General features: G+C 34.2%; 1 protein-coding gene across 1 annotated transcript in view; it reads right to left on the bottom strand.

Annotated features, from left to right (window-relative positions):
* ATP10A (ATPase phospholipid transporting 10A (putative)) overlaps nucleotides 1-20,170 on the bottom strand; it is a 254,377-nt gene that overhangs the window by 136,155 nt on the left and 98,052 nt on the right. The window contains exon 2 of the mRNA XM_074300324.1: nucleotides 8,507-8,711. Coding sequence (XP_074156425.1) covers nucleotides 8,507-8,711 — 205 coding nt within the window. The remainder of the gene's footprint in view (nucleotides 1-8,506; nucleotides 8,712-20,170) is intronic.

Below are 20,170 nucleotides of genomic sequence, written 5' to 3'. Positions count from 1 at the left end.
GAAATTGATTCCATCCAAAGTTATTTACCACACAAGATTCTGATAGTTACTGATCCCAAAGACATCCTCTCCTTCTCAATAAATTCACTACCTGGCTCACAGTTTCTCTACTTCAGTTCCTTTCATGACACTACTCTTTTCAGGTTCTTTTCCCACCAATATGAACTTTCCTGTTCAGTTTCTTTTGTTAGACATTAATCTAAGTCAAACCCCAAGGTTCTCCCCCAAAGCTTGTCTTGGGCCACTCTTAGTTCTCTCTGATTTCATCAGCGTCCATGGATTCTGTTATCATCTCTATGAAGATGATTCTAAGATCTATATATGCAACCCTAACCTTCTCCTGAAATCTAGATTGCCATCAATGATTATCTCTTGGACATAACTGGTTAACTTGTAGACTTCTTAAATTCAACAAGTCCAAAAATAGAACTCATCATCTTTCCTCCTCAAAACTTCTCTTTCCAATTTCTCTATTACTATCAAGGGCACTGACATTCTCCCAGAGACCTAGATTTGCCATCTCAATGTCATCCTAAACTCTCATGAACTTGCTGTACATATCCAACTAGTTTCAAGTCATTTTTTTCCTTCACAACATCTCTTTTACCTCCCCCCTGCCCTCTTCTCACCCAGTTTCCACCTTAATGAAGGCTCTTCTTCGTCTTATTATTAGTCTATTGCAATAGCCGCCTGGCAAGTCTTCCTGTCTCAAAAATCCCCCCACCCCAATTCAGTCTCTACTTGACTGCCAAAGTGATTTTCCAAAAGTTTAAGTCTGACCATGTCACTTTCTAACTCAATAAAGTCCAATGCCTTCCCATTACCTACAAGACTAAATATTAAATGTGATTTGGTATTGAAAGCTATTGTTGAACTTTATTTCTACCAACCCAGCCTTCTCATATTTTGTTTTACTTAATTTATTCCAACACCTCATGACACCAGACTTTTTGCTTTTCCTCACACGGAACACTCCAACTCTCAAATTCTATGCCTTTTCATTGGATATTCTTTATTCTTTGAAATTCTCCCTCCTCAGCCAATTAGCATTTATTATTAAGTTTCAATTAAGATCCAAATACTCTGCTAATTGTTAGGGATAGAAAGAAAGGCAAAAATTAGTATCTGCTTTCAAGGAGTTCATAATTTCCTGGATTCCCAGACTTCCTTTATTATTTTATTTAAATTCCATTTTCTATGAGAAGATTTTCCTGATCTTGCCCACACCTAGGGCTTTTCCTCTAATATTACCTGCCACATACACTGTATATACACAGTTATTTGCATGTTGCCTTTCCTGCTAAAATAAACTCCTTGAAAGCATCAACCATGTTTTGGACTTTCTTTGAACTACCCAAACTTATTAGCACAGAATTTACCATTTGATAGGGTAAATAAATGATTATTAAATGACAAAAAATAAATTGGCTAATTTATCAATTCTTAGTATGAGGATGGGAGTCAATTGAATAAATTAATCAAATTTTCCCAGCTGATTAAAGTAAGTGAGAAGACATTAAACCCTAATATATTTGTCAGGTAAGAATATGTCTTGATTGTTCACTAGGTATGAACAAGGGCTGGATAACTCTCTAGGGAGAATGAGAAGTTTAGTAAGATGGGCTAAAGGATTTGCTCATGTTCTTTCAGGCCTTTATAAAATGAGGAACTAGTTTCAGAATCAAAGAAATTTTAGTATTTACTAGCATAAAAGAGACCCATTGCACTGAAGTCCCTTTGAAGGGAGGAAAGGAGGATTGGGCATACATAGACTCAGCCTCCTTCCACTTACTTTATGGCTACAGAAAGACCTTGTGAACTTCAGATGGTCAGAAGGTTTGAACTTTTTCATCAGCTTCCTAGCAGTGTCCTCTGTACACTGGGGGGTAGCTGCAATGCCTGTATTAGGAGCCAAGGATGTTTTGGATAAGATGAAGAAATCAGATTCATGATCTGTTTGGAGACCAGAAGAAAAGTGATTGCTATTGCTAAGCAGAACATCCACAGGAATGCAATAAAAGGTCTTCTAGGAGCTCTGTTAGCTCTTTATTTCATGTACTTTCTAAACCTCAGCCTACTATCCTCTGCATTCTGCATGTACAAGTGAGAAAATGTCACTGACATTTGTCTTTTGGTGAAATATTCTATAGCAACTCTTCTTATTATAGTACCTGAATAAGTACCTTTTTCTAAAAGCTAATTAAGTCTGGCTGACTAACTGAGGTTAGCTATTAATCATGGTGCAAAGTACACTGGAAAGACCTTCATCCCCTTAAAACCAGAGCCTGAGTGGATGGAGGAGCCATGCTCTTGGGACCTCATTTGTCAGTATGAGTGGGAGTTGGGATGGTCACCTCAAAGCACATACTATATCAATAGGTAATAGCTTGTTCTTAATAAAGGTTTTTAAAAAACAATTATGGTTTGAGCTTATCCAAAAGTTATTGTATACTTGGGTAATTTCTTATCCTAATATTCAGAAACCTACAATTTGATTCTAAAACCTTAATGTACATTTTATTACCAAGGTTTATAATCAATTTCTAACATGGTTAAAATACTTGAATTTCCTCAGACTTCTTAAATACAATAGAATTGTATCTATTGTATTTAAGCATATGATATTTGTATGTATCTGAAATGATCATGTGGTGTGTAGTAAAATATTATTTTTGACATGTATTTTTTCAAAGTTTTTTATTCTTGATATTTTGCTTTAATTTTGCTCAAAATCTCCTTCAATAATTAGACTAATGATTATTAAGTAACTTCTTTGTGCAAGGAATTGTGCACACAAAAATGAAAAATGACCCAATTCTTACCCCCAAAGCTTAAATCTAGCTGGAGTATGGAGTGAGACAGGTACAGAAATAACTATGATTAATGACTTAGGAAATGATTAAGATAAAAGGAGAAGTCAACCAAAATGACCTATGAGATTCAAGGAGGGAGGGATGACATAGCTTAGGCTGTAAAGGAAAGCTTCATAGAGCAAAGTCATATTTGATGGACGGAGATGGTGAGAAATCTATTCCAGGCATGAAAAATGCTACATAGAGGCAGGGACAGGAAATAGCAGAATCCAAGTACCTACCTTACCACCTAGTCAAGTATGGCTAGAAAACAAGGCTGAGAATTTCTGTAGGCAAATACCACAAAAAAAGACTAGAAAATTGGCATTCTTATAGAATGCTTTGAATATACATAGAAGTAGTACAGAATAGTGAAGGTAGGTAGTAGAGTAGTTAAAACACCAGGTGCAGAGTCAAGACTTGAATTTAAATCCAACCTTAAACACTTACTAGTTGTGTGATTCTTGACAAGTCACTTAACCCTGTTTGCCTCAGTTCCCTCATCTGTAAAATGAGCTGGAAAAGGAAACGGCAAACTACTCCAGAATCTTTGCTAAGAAAATCACAAAGGGCATCATAGAATCAGATATAACTGAAATGGCTGAATTGAATATATACTTCAAGAGAATTTCAAGTATTTGCCAAAGGTCACACTGCTAATAAGTGGCTAAACCCAGATGATAATATCCTGTGTTCTTTATACTATATTATGTTGTATGACAAAGTAGACAAAGTAGGCCTGAGTCAAGAAGACCTGAGTTCAGGTTTCACTGTGACTGTGTGAACACTGGAAAAGTTGTTTGCCCTTAGGCAAGAATTTAAAATACAGAGAAGGTATCTATCTACCTCAGTAAAAAAAAAAAAAAATGTCCTTACTGGAAATTCCCTGTACCAATGTTTGGACCCCCTTCCCATCAAAAAATGCCATCTTTCCTTTTTTTAGTGTCAAGGAACTAGAAATTGAGGGGATACCTATAAATTGGAGAATGGCTGAATAAGTTATGGTATATGAATGTAATGAAATATTATTGTTCTATAAGAAGTGATGAGCAGGCTGATTTAAAAAAAGCCTGGAAAGATTTATATGAACTTGTGCGAAGTGAACAGAACCAAGAGAACATTGTACACAGTAACCACAAGATTGTATGATAGTTAACTATGATGGACTTGGCTTTTCTCAACAATGAGGTGGTTCAAGGAAATTTCAATAGACTTAGAATGGTCAATACCATCGTCATCCAGAGAGAGAAGTATGGAAACTGACTATGAATGGAAACAATATTTTCACTTTTTGTTTGTTTCCTTTTTCTCTCTCCTGGTTTTTTCCCTTTTGATCTGAGTTTTCTTGCACAGCATGACAAATATGGAAATATGTTTAAAACAATTGCACAAATTTAACCTATATCAGATTGTTTACTGTTTTGGGTAGAGGGAAGAAAAATTTTGGAACATAGTCTTATAGAAATGAATGTTGAAAGCTGTCTTTACATGTATTTGGAAAATAAAATATTATTGAAAATCAAAGAAAATAAAACTACACATTTATCCAAGATAAAAAAAAATATGATGATGACTAGGGAAATATGTTTAGAAGAACTATACGTTTAACCTATATTGGATTCTTACTGTCTTGGAGAAGGGGGAGAAAGACACACAAGACTTTGCAAAGGTGAATGTTGAAAACTATCTTTACATGTATTTGGAAAAATAAAGTACCATTAAAAATATTCTGCCTTTTGGGGCAGCTAGGTGGTACAGTAGATTTAGTACCAGCTCTGAAGTCAAGAGGACCTGGATTCAAATCTGTCCTCAGACACTTAATACTTCTTAGCTGTGTGACCAGGAAAAAAAATGTGTGTGTGTGTGTGTGTGTGTGTGTGTGTGTGTGTGTGTATTCTGCCTTTCAAATTGCTTCCAATAAGATATTTTCCCTCTCTGTTTAAATTTGGGGATTTACTTTGCTATATTGGCAAAAGTTCTACCACTTAAAAGATGTATCTGAATTAAGGAAAATAAGATCCATTTCAATTCTCGATCTACTATCTATTGATCTTTTAAAAACACAAATACTCTGGGAGGGGTACAGCATGACTAGTTATTGATATATTGGTACAAATGAGTTCAGTGGCTTACATTCTTCCTAATCCTAATTAAATATATTAAATGATAAAGAAGGTTTTTTTTTTTTTTTTGTTTTGTTTTTAATAGGAGAGGGAGCTAAAAGAAGGAGAAGAAAGTTAAAGTAATTAATAATTTTGGAGCATTAGATGAAAGGATAGGCAAGATGAGAATCCATAGTGGAGAGGTTTAGGGAAGTCCTGGGGCTTGACCCGGGGGTAGAGGTAGAGCTTACAGCAAGGTCCACAATAGAAGGAAAGGGATTCAGTAAAATAAAATAAATAAAGAAATAAATAAAATAAAAATAAAGAAAAAAAGAAAAAAGGAATGCCATGAGATATTATTTTAAAAATGTGTAATGCAGTACCTGGTACACAACAGGCACCCTATATATGCTAGTTATTAATATTAGTGGTAATAAAGGCAAACTGTTTATTTCAAAGCATTTCCTAGAACAGAGCCCACTGGCTGAAAGAAGAAAGATACTGTCTTTATCTTTTCTATTCCTTATGTTTCCAGGATTCAAACTTCAGGCCAGTACTATTAGTGACACTAAAGGATAAGTAATCTTTTAATCAGGCAGCTAGATGGTGCAGTGGGCCTAGAGTCAGAAAGATTCCTCTTCCTGAGTTTAAATCTGGCCTTAGACAGTAATGGCTGTGTGAACCTGAGCATGTCATTTATACCATTTGCTTCATCTTTCTTTTGTAAAAATGAGTTGAATAAGAAAATGATAAACCTCTGCAAAAACAAACAAACAAACAAACAAAAAAAAAAAAAAACAAGCAACACAAAGAGTTGGATACAACTGAAAATAGCTGAACAGCAAGCCTCTTTGTGTTATAAGTCTTCTATGGTCTATGATTATCTTATTTCAATATTTCCTTCCAATTTCATTCTAGACGAGTTGGGAATTAAAACTGGCCTATGACATTATTATATGTACTAATTAGTAATAAAAACTGATATTTTTGGCTTGGGGACTTAATGACCATTTGTAACACTGGTTCCATGGGAAAAAAATCTGCTCTGAATTCAAAACAAGTAGCTTAATAAACTTTTGCACCACAATCCACTAGTATATTAGGCACTTCCTGCCCTGGGCTCAAAAATGAAACCTTTCTGTCATACATCTTCACAAAGATCAATAACTCTCTTACTCTGGAATGAAAACACTTTATTTTTAAACCAAATATTAACCACACCTCATTTTCCTAGTGGGCAATTCCCCAAACTGTTCTAATACCATCCTAGTGCAGCTGTCCAGGGCTGCCGAGTATGCATTTTTACACAAGCATGAGAAAGAAATGGGTTAAGGAGGGTGAGTAGGGGGGGGAAGTCTATCACTCCATCTTGAACAGGAGGTTAAAAACCACTGAGAGAGCACTGTGTTTCAAACCATTTTCCAGAGCTGATTCAAAACTTACTTACTAGTGAAAGGCATTGGGTCATGGTTATACTCCTTATTTTTTTCTGTTTATTGTAATTCATTTGCCAGAAGTGGACAATGTTCTTAGCTCTGCACATGATGGAACACAGTTACAGTGACATAATTTCACACCCAATGACCTGCTCCTTAGAAAGTCCGAAACAAACAAACCCATAAAGAAAAAATTCTCCCATTCCACCTAAGCAGGAAATATTTTCTTCCTTTTAACTTTTGCTCCCTTTGTTCTTCCAAAGTAAAGCTTCAGTAAATGTGAGTCAGGAAGAATTTATTGAGTAATCAGAGTTCAGTGCATTGTGCTTGGATCCTAGAGATATGTAAAAAGCCACAGAAGGGGTCCTCCCACTTCACAAGCTTATTGTTTTATAATTGTTGTTGTTTAGTCATTTTTCAGTTATGTCCAACTGATCTCAGTTCATGATCTCTTTTGTTGTCAGAGATGCTGAAATGTGAGAGAGTTGTTTCCTTCTCCAACTCATTTACAGATGAGGAAACTGAGGCAGACTGGGTTGGTAAGTACCCGAAACTTAATTTGAACTCAGGAAGTTGAGTCTTCCCAACTCTAGGACCAGCACTCTAATCACTGTGCCTAGCTGTCCCTCTGATGTTTCAAACAGGAGAGCTAAGCATGAAGGTTCCATGAAATCGTCAATTTTGACTTTCCAATCTAAGAAAGGGAATATGTACATATGTATAGCAGGTGCCTACTAGGGCTGTTGTGAAGCTTGATAAAGGTTTTATGTTTACACTAAAATGTGAATGAATGTCAGTTTTTGATTACTAATCAGTACATATGATAATGTCATAGGCCAGGAATAACTCCAAATTCAATTCTAGAAAGAAATTGGAAGGAAATATTGAAATAAGATAAACATAGACCATATAACAATTGACAGAAAGAGACTTACTTGGTTGGAGAATTAAAAAGATACTTAGCAAAACTATAACAATGGTTTAGGTAGATACTGTCCCACTTTTTCTCCTACTCACATCTTTTAAGACTAGACTTTTTTATGCTGATGTGGCCATGGAGCCACATCAACCACCCCAGCCTCAATCATTTGGGCCAATCAAGTCTCAGGGGACAGGCAACCAGTCTTCTAGAGAGGAAAAAAAAGGATCAACAATAAAACTAGCCTAATTTATATGTCAAGGATCCTGGCAGATATTGTTCCAACTCCAAAAAGAAGACAGGAAGAAGACATTTTTGTACTTTGGTATCATTATTCTAGAACATGGGCTTGAATCAACATGATTTTAGTGTCTGTGATGCCTCTAAAATTTACTTTATGGTCTTCCAAGGACTCCTGGAACTTTTTCTTTTTGAGAAATCTAATGTAGTATATGGGAAACATTGGCTAAAAGTAAAAAACAAAAACAAAATCCTGGATTCTGACAATAGCTTATTAACTTTGTAACCTGGAGAAGGTTATTTAATTTCAACAAATGCTATCCATAGAATACCTAATATTTATGTAGTTCCTATTATATACAAGCATTGTGCTAAGTGCTTTACAAATATTACTTCATTTGATCATCACCACAATTCTAGGAGATAGGAACTATTATTATTCCCATTTTACAGTTGAGGAAACCGAGACAAAAGGAAGTAAAGTGGTTTCCCTGGGATCATACAGCTAGAAGGTGTCTGATAATGGATTTAAATTCAGGTTTTCCCTAACTTCAGGCCCAGTGTCCTTTCCATGGCACCTTCTAGCTGCCTTGTCTCACTTTCTATGTCTGTAAAAGGAAGATAATAATATTTTTTCTGTCTATATTATAGAGTAATTGCAATATGTATATGATATAGATATACATTAAAATATATATAAGTACATCTTAAATATATAATAGATTACTATCTTTAGTATCAAGAATATCTTCAAATTGCATGTCTGACACTGATACTATTTCTCTCTCTCCCAATCTACATATATAACATATACACATAGATGAATAAAAAATAGAAAAAAAATTATTAAAAGAATTTAAGTTAAGAGAATGTATGAGAAAATGCTTTGAAAACTATAAAGCATCCACCAATCACATCAATTCAATTACTCCAATAATTATAACATAATTTACTTACCAGCTCTAAAAATTCCCTCACCACCTGCCGTTGTTTCAGATTGGTCTCCCCATCCAGATTGGCAGTTTCAATGTGACAGAGGCCATCAGGATCACTTGAAGAAAGCAGCAATATGTCAGCAGGTATAATCTCATTACATCGAAGCTGAACAAAATCCCCAACTCGAACTTCTTTCCAGTATCGGTTCACAAATTTCTTTTCATCCCTAATATAAAGAGAATTATTATAAAAACAGGTTAAAACATGCTAGCTTTGATACAAATTAGGGGCGATCATATTGACAATTTTACCATTTGGAAGATGTCTGCTTTTCATATTTTGGGTGGCCCAAAAATCTTAGTGTAATCTTAAAACTGGAGCACTAGTCTACAGCACCCTTTATGTGTATATTTGTGTGTGTGTATACTAATATGTATATGTACATTCTAGGTATTCTGGAAATCAATTTAGAATCAATATACCCCTTCTAAAAATCACTAAATTATGAATAATACTTTTTGGTCCAGTAATAAAATTACTAGGTCTATTCCTCAAAGAGGTCAAAGAAAAGGAAAAGAATCCACATATACAAGAAAATATTTATAATAGCATTTTTGTAGCAACCAAAAAAAAAAAAAAAAAAAGGCAGGAAGAATTTATTCCTCAATTGGGGAAATGAAAAACCAAATGATAGTATATAAATATAAGAAAATGTATTATGCTGTAAGAAATAAAAAAGAGCCAATTTTAGAGAAATCTGGGAAAGTTCTATGAAATGAAATAATGGGAAGTGAGCATAATTAGGAAAATTTATAAGATAACACTGAAAAGAAAAAAAAATTCAAAAGTTTTCAGAGTTCAGAAGTCTAGTACATAGGAGACTTTTCAAATAAATGTCAACTGACTGACTGATGAAGCACATTACCCATCTCCTGCCTGCCAGGTGGTGGATACAAAAGGAAGAATGAGAAATAAAATTCTGGACATAGTCAATTCAGCAGTTTTTTTTTTCTCCTTGACTATGCATATTTGCTACAAAGTGCTCTCTCTCCTGTGTATATGTCTGTCTCTGTCTCACTCTTTGTCTCTGTCTCTTTTTTTTTTTTCTCTCTCTCTTTCACTCTGTTTTATCGTCAACCCCTCAATGGCAAAGAATAAAGATAGAAAACAAAAAATATGGAAATTAATTCAATAAATAGAAACTATTGAATGTAAGATACTATGCTATGCACTTTGGGAAATGTTAAAATAGGATAGAAGAAGCTTAAAATCTGAAGGATGTGATAGGAAACATTGGAACAAGTCATTATCTGATGACTTCTTTAGTTTTGGTGTTTTTTGTTTTGCTTTTGAGAAATTATGAAAAATACTACATTGAAATGGCCTTAGAAGGCTATTTAAAACATTAATACTTTTAGAATCTACGGCTTCAACAGTATTATGTACTCCTTTCATTAAAACAGATTACAATCCTCTCTTAGTACTTAATACAAAGTCTTCATGATGTGCTATGACTAAAAAAAAAAAATTAGTAATCCATTACACTGAGGCTAATTTGGTCAAGATTTTTTTTTAACTCAGCCAGGCTAACCCTCAGATCATAAACACATACCTTTATTATATTCCTTACAGGTGAACTATAAACATGGCTCCTGAACTTCTGGCCAGAGGGAGAGAGTGAGATCCCCCATCCCCACCCCCCCAAGAATGCAAAATCATCATTTTGAACCAGAGTAATACTTTTCGTAGAAGATGAACACAGAGTGATATTGACTGATATCAAAATAATATACTCTTTCCCTGTATTCCCAACAAAATGCAGCAGGAAGAAATAGAAACAGAACTTCCAATTAAAATGACCACAAATAGTATAAACTATTTGGGAGTCTGCCAAGACATACATGGGCTACACATGAACACAATAACAAAACACTCCACATAAAGATAACTAAATAATTGAAAAAATATTAATTGTTCCCAAATAGGCTAAGCCAATATCATAAAAATGACAATATAACTAAATTATTTTACCTATTCAGTACTATGCCAATCAAGCAACAAAAGAATTAATTTAGAGAGTTAAATAATAACAAACTTGGATCTGGAAAACTAAAAAGTCAAGAATATTAGGGAATCAAAGAAAAAAAATACAAGGAAAAGAGATTTAGAAGTCTCAGAGAAACCAATTTGGTTCCAAAAAGATGATCAGACATTCTTTATCCAACAAGTTACATAGTTCTCTTAGATTCCTTACAGGTGAATCATAAACATAAAACTCTAGAAGTGGTAAAAGCCCATTTTGTTTCTGTGCATCAGAGAGCGGACAAACAGACCTTATCTACTCATCAAGAAAGTATGAAGGCATAAGAAAATACAGAGGCAGTGAATTCAGGGCAAGCATTTAAGCTTGTCAAAACTGCTAAAAAATATGTTAATTTTAATGCATCACCATATGATTATGTGGGAGTTTGTGTTCACTATGAACAAAAAAACTCTCCTGATGGTCACATAAAAAAGCATGACTATGATGTGTTACCATTTTCATCCTCATTAAGTGTGTTCTGGGGCGGGGTGTTAAAAGTAAACACAAAATAATACAACATAAGCAATCTAATCTAGCTCCTTGAACAAATGGCAAGGTTATTAGAATTATGAATGGCTTCTTGGAAATAGATGAAGAATGCATTTGATTGCAAAGGCTGTCACAGTTAATAGAAATTAATACATTAATACACTAGCCTAGAGGAAGAAAATCCTTACAACCTTTTAACAGACCTCAATAGTTTTTGTTTTTTTTTTGGGGGGGGGGTAAGGATAATGGTAGTAATTCTTCCAATTCTTTGGTGCTATTTCAGCACAATAACACCAATATTATATATTATTAGCAAAAAAAATTTCCCACATCCATAATTGTTGCAATTAGTATTAAAGACTTTAAGCTGATAGTGAGATTATCAAGTTGGAAGACAGGAAGGTTAGGTGAAGGAAGAAACATTGAAAGCAATTAATATATACTAGACACTATCTTAAGTACTTTATATATTATTAACTCATTTAGTTCTCACAATAGCCCTGTGAAGTAAGTGCTATCATATCCTCATTTCAGAATAATGGGAAAATAAGGTAGACAGAGGTTAAACAACTTGCCTGGAGTCATAATGATAGAAAGTATTTGAGGCCAGATTTAAAACTCAAATCTTTCCGACTTTAGATGCAGCATTATATCCATTGGGCCAGTTTTTATTTAAATATACACATACACATCTACACCAAACACACACACTCATACATACAGTAATATGGATGTGTGTATGTATGTGTGTGTGTGTGTGTGTGTGTGTGTGTGTGTGTGTAAATATATGTGCATCAAATCAAATATTTGCTGACTTTTCTATGTAATATACTATGGTAGGCAGTGTGGAAAATGCAAAGAAAGATCAAATACAAGAAACATAAGAACTTCTGGATATAAAAGGAAACATGAGAAAAAAATCATGTTAATTTAAGGTAGAATATAATAAATAGCCTGATAGGAAAAATGCAAACAAAATGTTATGAGTATTCAATTGCTAAATAAATTTAGGATAGTATATTTCTTCAATTATTAATAGAATTAAAGTATTTTGAGTCTTACTCTACTTTGTATGTATGATCTGTAGAACTTGAGGTAACTGAAAAAATAAGTAAATTTTAAAAATCAGAATTGCAAATATATAAAATGAAAACTTTACAATGGTAAATGGTACCATACTCAATCAGTTTCAGTCATACCTCATTTTACATCTTGGTCATCTCCTCATTACTCACCATGCCTGAGAGCTTTTTTTTTTTTAATCAACTCTCCTACACCCATTTCAAGCCATGTAACCAATAAAAATTTTGCCATTGCTACTAGAAAGGATGTCATTTCTGTTCCCTTTTGACTTTACTCACCACCCCTTTAGTTTTCCATAATAAAAAACTCTCCCTGGCTATCATTTCTCTGTGTGCTGTTTTCCTCTTATTGAATGTTAACTACTTGAGGGTAGGGAATATTTAATTTTTAATTATTAACCCTCAGCACATTACTTGGCACATAGTAGATATTTAGTAAACACTTTTCATTAATTCATTCATTAACTTCAATTCTCAAATCCACAAGGGGAAGTATTTCTTCCCAAGAAAAATATGCTTCTGAAGAAAAGAATGCAGAATGGCTTTGGTTAGAATTCAAATGATTTTTATTTTTTCACAAAAAACCCATAAAATATATGAATACCATATTGAAATTTGTGCAAACAGATTTCAAAGCCAAATTTCAAGTTTTAGAATATGGATTATTTTGCTACTAATCTTAATATAGAGTATTGCTACTTCAAGAAATGAAACATAAAAAGATTCTTCCCATACAGAGTAAGCACTATATTATAAATGCTTATTTCTCTTTCCCTTTCCTATTCCCCATGATTCTATGCTTACCATCCTAAATAAGCTAAGTAAAAACATAAAGGCAAGAGTTCAAAGGAAATTAACAGAAAATTATTTGTGGCTGTATAAAAACATCAGATAAAATGGGCCATAACAGAAATACCATTTACCCAACTAACATGAAATATAAGAAAGTATCAAACTTCAAGCCAACAAAATTATCTAGTGCAGCCTTACAAGATTAAAATATAACTGGGAAATATTAGTAAATAAAAATACAATAAAGTACAGATATATTTGAAATATGGTTTTCTAAGTCAAAAGGCAGCTACAGGGATCCTCTTGCATTTTTTGGTAGCCTCATTTCTCTTTCTCTTTTTTAATAGCTTTTAACTTTTCCACACACATGCAAATATTCACCTTTGCAAAATCTTGTGTTCCAAATTTTTCTTCCTCAATTCCTCCCAACCTCCTCCCATAGACAGTAAACAATCTAACATAGGTTAAACATGTGCAATTCTTCTAAACACATTCTCTTATTTGTCATGTGTTGCTTAAGAAAAATCAGATCCAAGGGGAGAGGAGAGACACAAGAAAGGAAAAAAAAAAACACGACCAAACACATTCACCACCCAAAAAAGCGAAAACACTATGTTTGATCCACATTCATTTTCCATAGTTCTTTCTCTGGATATAAATGGCTCTTTTCATCACAAGTCTATTGGAATTGCCTTCAAGCCCCTCATTGTTGAAATGAGCCAACTTCATCAAAGTTAATCATCACATGTTGTTACTGTACAAGGTTCTCTTGGCTCTACTCACTTAACTTTGCATCATCAGTTCATGCAAGTCTTTCCAGGCTTTTCTGAAATCAGTCTTACCATTTCTTATAGAACAATAATATTCCATTACATTCATATACCACAACTTACTCAGCCATTCTCCAATTAATGGGCATTCATTCAGTTTCCAATTCCTTGCCACTATAAAAAGAGCTGCCACAAATATTTTTGCACATGTGGATCTTTTCCCTTTTTTATGATGTTTTTAGTATACAGACACTGCTGGATCAAAGGGTTATGATCCAGTTTTATTGCTCTTTGGGTGGCCCTATTTCTATTTGAATTTGATACCACTGCTTTAATGGATCTCTGGATGTAATGATTTAAGAATTCCCTCAAAGGACACAAAATCTGTTCTCTATACATCCCCTACCTAAGGAAAGTACAAATTTAATGAGTAAATAAGAGTCAGTAACTCTCAAGAAAGTGGGTGGTGAAGGGAGGTAGGCTTGATGGCCTTCCTCATCCTTCTGCTTTAGTGATTTGAAGCTGCCAAATTGAACAGTACATCTTCCTGGCTAGAACCTATATCCTATGAATGGCTTTATGATCCTATGAAAGTCTTTATAAAGAATTTTTAAAACCATCTTGTAAAAGCAAAAAATAAGCCTCAATTATTCATTAAAACAAGTCCTCAAGGATTTCTATTAGTTGACATTTTGTTAACTTAGTTTGAATTTTTATAAATACTTGAAAATAATCAAATTGTCACTATTTCAGATTACCTCCCTCAAATAAAATGAGTGAGATTTTTACAAAATATTCATTAATAAAGTCATGCTACCTATGGATGGTGGTATACATTTTTAAAAGTATTAAATAAAGTTTTTAAAATTACAAAGAAAATGGAGAGATTTTATTTGAATCTGCAAAGCTAAGTGTTTTCAATTGGATTTGCTTTGTAATAACTATAATGTTATTTGTAATAATAAAGGTGAACTTTATCTTGAAGATAAAGAATAAAAATACTTCATTAAGAAATGGTAGTTCAATATGTCAATCAGAGTCGTCTAGACACAGAGAGATTCATTGGTCCAGATTGCTGGAAGTGGCTGAGCCACTTTCTCAGCAGGAGGAGCTGAAGCCTTTTAGCCCTCCTCCTCAATTAAATATCCACCAATCATTGTTATTTTCTCCTGTAAGAGACATTCCCTTTCAAAAACATATTTAAAGTATTCAGTATCTCCATTAGGTGTGTTTGGTTCCCAAAAGAAACCGCTGATGATCAATTTAATGATCATGGCTATATATGCCATGCCCTCACCACTTGAATTATTGTAATAGCTTGGTCTTGAATAGAGGTTTGGTTTCTTTGCCAAAAAGTCTCTCTCCCCTCCAGTCCATCATACATTCAGCTGTTCTTCCTAGAGTGTATGTCTCACCAAGTCATGCACCTCTTTTACTCAAAATACTCCAGGAGCTCCCTAGCAACTATAGGATCAAATATAAAATCCTCTACTGAGCCTTTAAACACAGCCCCTTCCTACTTTTCTTACACATTATCTCCATATACTTTGGGATGCAGTGATACTGGTATTCTTGATGATCTTCCCCTAACTCCATGCTTTTTCATTATCTGTTTCCCATGCTTGATTCCTCCATCATCCCCATCTTTTTCCAAATCCCAGAGAAAACTCCATCTTTCCAAATTCCCCTTAATTTCTGGTACCTTCCCTCTACTGATTATCTCCAATTTATCTTACATATATGTTATCTGTACATAGCTGTTTTCATGGTATCTCCCTCACTAGACTATAAGCTCAAGAACAGAGACTGGGTTTTGTGGTTTTTGTTTTTTTTTAAATTCCCTTTGCATCTCAATGTTTAGCACAGTACATAGCAATTTAGCCATTTAATCTTTCAGTATCCCAAGCTCTTGTAAATAAAACCAAAATTGTTAAGAAAGTACCCAACAACATCAATTAAAAAAAGTTCCTACAATCAGTGAAATCAAAACTCTATAAAGAGAAATTAAATAATTTTATATGTATAATTCGGAAATATTTAGCTCAATTTGCCTATGAAAAAACCAAAACGAGTGATATGTGCAAGGTCAGACAATTTGTTGGTAGCAGATTTAGAAACAGAATGCACATTTAAAGGTTCCCTGTGTAGTGTTCTTTCCACTACATCATGCTGTCTTTTTGGAACACTGAGGGTGTGGCGGCTCAGGGCCACGTACTTTGAGGATGCCAGGAAGGGGAGGAGGCCTTCAAAGAGGCCTTTTTCCTTCCCCGTTTTCTTTCCCTTTAAGACAGGAATGCTGCCCTTCCCTCTTCAAAAGGTTTTCAAAATGGCAAGAGAATCTACCTTTGTGTTTAAAGAAAACAAGGGAGAAGAGAAAGTGAGATGAAGGATGAATGAATGAGCATTTATTCATGCTTTTAGGACTATATACATTGCTATATGACAAAGACTGCTAAATGCTAGGGATACAATTAGTAAAGTGAGTCCATCCCTTCTCCAATTCACACTTTAATTGAAGGAGAAAGCATTACAGCAAGGTTTAGCTAAAAGGCTGAGGGAAAGGGCCTGGAAATAAATCACAAACATTCAAGGACAGGGCAGATGCCAAGAGTCATTCTTAAGGCAGAAAGGCAATTTTCCCAGGGGTAGCAAGAGGACTCGTAAGGTCCTTCAGACATGGCAGCAAGGCAGACAGTGAGTGCTATCCTTCTAAGCAAGGTTATAGCTGGGGACTCCTTGATCATCTAAACTGTGTGAACAGTCTCATTCACTTCTCAGGATAGTAACTCTTGGAAGAAATGATCCACTACCAGTGGGAAAGGGAAGTACATCTGGGGGTCTGAATAGAATGAGGATTCTAAGTTCTCTACCATGGGACTAGAAGTACCCACATGGATGAGATCATAGAGCTATTAAATACTGAAATGTTGTAACAGTAAATACTAGAGCCATAATGAAATCTCAAAACATAAAGCTTAAGGAAAACAGAAAGAGAAGTGAAGAGGAGGTGAGTAGCAGGATAAAAGGATATACATCACATTCTCCACCCCCACACACTTTGTAGGCAGTTAGGTGACAGGGGATAGAGCGCTGCATTTGGAGACAGGATCTGAATTAAAATCTTGTGTCAATCATTTAGCTAGCTAGCTATGTGACTTTTAACCTCTGTTTGAGTCATCTGTACATGAGGATAATAAAAATACATACATTGCAAATCTTAAAGTGATAAATAAATGCTATTATTATTGTTATTGTTGTAATAAAAAAATGTAAACCCCATTAAAATGCTATTTAGGAAGGTGGGTTTGTATTACTAAAAGCTTTGCCATTGCAACCTAGCCCTAAAATGGAATTGAGATGGCATAAAATGCTAAGCCAAGTGAAGAAAATAGATTGGGAGAAATGGGTGTCAGAATATAAAACAGAAGAAACATAGCTTGACAACAATCAGTTTACAAAGCAATCACTTTGCATAGTTCCCAGCAGAAGGTTTCTGTGGTTTATTGTCACTGGGATTTGGGAACCACTTCACTAACTCTAACAGCCAAACTGTCATATAACACATCTTTCATAACATGCCTTATCTATGGACTTCAGAATAAAAACAGCAAGGGACTAAACTGGATAAATTATGCAAGAGATTTCCGTATTTTCTTTTGTTGAAGCACTTTGTTATTTCTGAAGGTACACTCCTCCAAACGGCATGCAGGTCAAGCTGAAATAAAACCTCCCCAAACCCATTTTATTTGTTCACCTCCTCATATACTTGATGATCTCCCCCATCACACTTTATCACATTATCTCCAGCAGGAAGGGAGGATTGGTGTTCCCTCCTCCTACAAAAGCATGTAGGTTTTTAAAATTTTGTTTTTATACTGTTTTGGCTTTATACTTTGAAAAAGGTGGGACCTTGAAATAAACCACAGGAATGCTCAAGGTCTCAGGATAATGCTTAAGATCTCCTGCCACTATCCATTGGTAGTCTGGATATAAACACCACATGAGGGTCTAGATGCCTAAGTAATACTGTACTGTTGGTTCATAGCCTGACTCCCTACGGACTAGGAAAACTGGAAGGCATTCATGGTTTTCAATATATATATATATATATATATATATATATATATATGTTGACTTTTTTACTATTCAAAGCAAAAATCTATTAGGAATATAAATCAGAAATACACAAACAGAAATGGATGGTAAATAACCTTAACCCCCCAAAAACTATTGTTATGATATAGCAGAGCTTCTTAAGTTTTTTCTACTTGTGACCCCTTTTTGCCCAAGAAATTTTTACATAATTCCAAACATATAGTATACAACTCAAACATTTAATGATAATAAATCACAACTGTGACCATCCTCCCAGTGAAATCTCATATGGGGTCACAAAGACAGTTTAAGAAATTGGATCGTTCAAACTAATAATGTGTTGGCATAGCTAGGTGACACAATAGAAATCTAGCCCTGGAGTTCAAATCAGATCCTGAGTTCAAATTTGGCCTCAGATACTCAGATACTAGCTATGTGATTCTGTGGAAATCATTTAACTGTTTGCCTCAGGGTTCCTCAACAGTAAAATAAGCTGGAGAAGGAAAGGCAAACCATTTCACTGTTTGCCAAGAGAAGTCCAAATGGCAGTATGGAGAGTTAAACATGCCTGAAACAACTCAAAAGAACAATAATAAATTAAACTACACAAGCAGAAACTTTCATGTATTCAAATGGAGAAAAGGTTATCTTCCAAAGAATTACTCAGAGACAGGGTTCTTAGTGTTTCTTTTATATTGTGAAAGTCTGATGAAAACTGTGGACTCCTCAATGCTTTTAAAATGTATAGAATTACAAAGAAAACCAATTATTTTGAAATCACTATTAAAAGTTAGAAATAAAAATTTCTCTTATCAGGTTAAGAATCCCTGACTCTGGGATATCTCAAACAAATTAAAGTGTCAAAATGTGAATAAGAGAGTTTTTTTTAAATAATATGCTTGTAAGATACTCCTAAAGGCAATTAAAACAAACAAACAAAAAATACTAACGCTAGCAGTAGCTAGGGAGACATTAGGACTACAAGGATTCTGTTAAAGCCTAAAGATGACCTAATCAGTTCTCACTTAGGCATTTATTTCAACTAAGTCAAGTTTTAGCTAATGGCTTTAAATGGTTCCTTAAACCTGGGCATCATTTATATGACCATTTCTATAGACATATTTATATTCAAAGAGGCAGGTTATCAAATATGGATAGCAAGCCTCCCTCCTGGCAGTTTCAGGGGCTACTATGGACACAACTAGGCCAAAAAGACATTATCAAATACCATTCAGACTCATCTGTTTTCTATAAAATGTTTATCAAATGTTTATTAATATGATTTTATATCATAAATTTCTTGTTCATATATTCTTTAAGATCATAACTAAGTAGATTTTTATGTTCAACAAAGATAGAAAAAAATAGAAGTATGATCTTATAGCACAGGTGAAAAAATAATGGAGATTAGGAGACAATAGATTGAGATATTAGTCCAGACTTTGTCGCTGACTTACCTATATGACTTATATAGTCACTTATCCTCTGGAATTTGGTTTCTTAATTTTAAAAATGAGAGATTTGAATTAGAGATCTCTAAGGTCCATTCCAGTTTTAATATTGCATAATTTTACTTCATGTTTTGTAACCCTCTAACTCCTTTCTCGATAATACTCAATGTCACTGTTACCACAGAGAGATTATTTTAAAGATCAACTAATGACAATTGACCCCATGAAATTGACCGCATGAAATTGACTGCATGAAGTGACACTACTGATTTAACTTAATTCTTCAACATTTCTGAGTTGAATTATTCACTGTTTTTACCCCAAGGAGATAATATTGAATAAAAAACTGATGTCTATTTTCCTTATCTACAAAATAGAAAAGAAATACTATTTATGTCACTTCTTACACAGGAATGTTGTAAAGAGAGTTCTTTGTAAATAATAAATGGATCACATTTGTGTATATAAATTATATATATATATACATATATATATATATATATATAAATCATCTCATTGTTAGAATTATTATTACTATCACTATCATCATTATTAGAAGGTTTTCGCAGAGTTGGCACACATTAAGAAATGGAAATATTCTCAAAAGAACTGTAAGTTTCATAACCTACAAAGAATATTCTGAAATTTTTTCTTGAGCCCTAAATTCAGGCTTGCTCTCCTGGAGGCGACAATTACTGTGATTTTAAAAACAGAGGCTTATCCAGCTCCTTTGGCCAGCTGAAAGAAATGTACTAGTGCCTTTCTAAATAAACAAGCAAGTGTATAAGCAGAAAGAGAGAACTGTGGAAGTAGAAAAGCAAGCCCTGAAGAAAAAGTTTCAGCCAATCTTTTCAAGACAATCCATGGAAGAATTCTTAATGCCAAAACCTTTTGAGGCTTAAGGGAGATGAAAGATCTTCAGG

Source organism: Sminthopsis crassicaudata, chromosome 3 (genome assembly GCF_048593235.1).
Source record: "Sminthopsis crassicaudata isolate SCR6 chromosome 3, ASM4859323v1, whole genome shotgun sequence".
Classification (NCBI taxonomy): Eukaryota; Metazoa; Chordata; class Mammalia; order Dasyuromorphia; family Dasyuridae; genus Sminthopsis; species Sminthopsis crassicaudata.
Note: the sequence above shows the minus strand (reverse complement) of the source record. Positions and strands in the feature narration are given on the sequence as shown.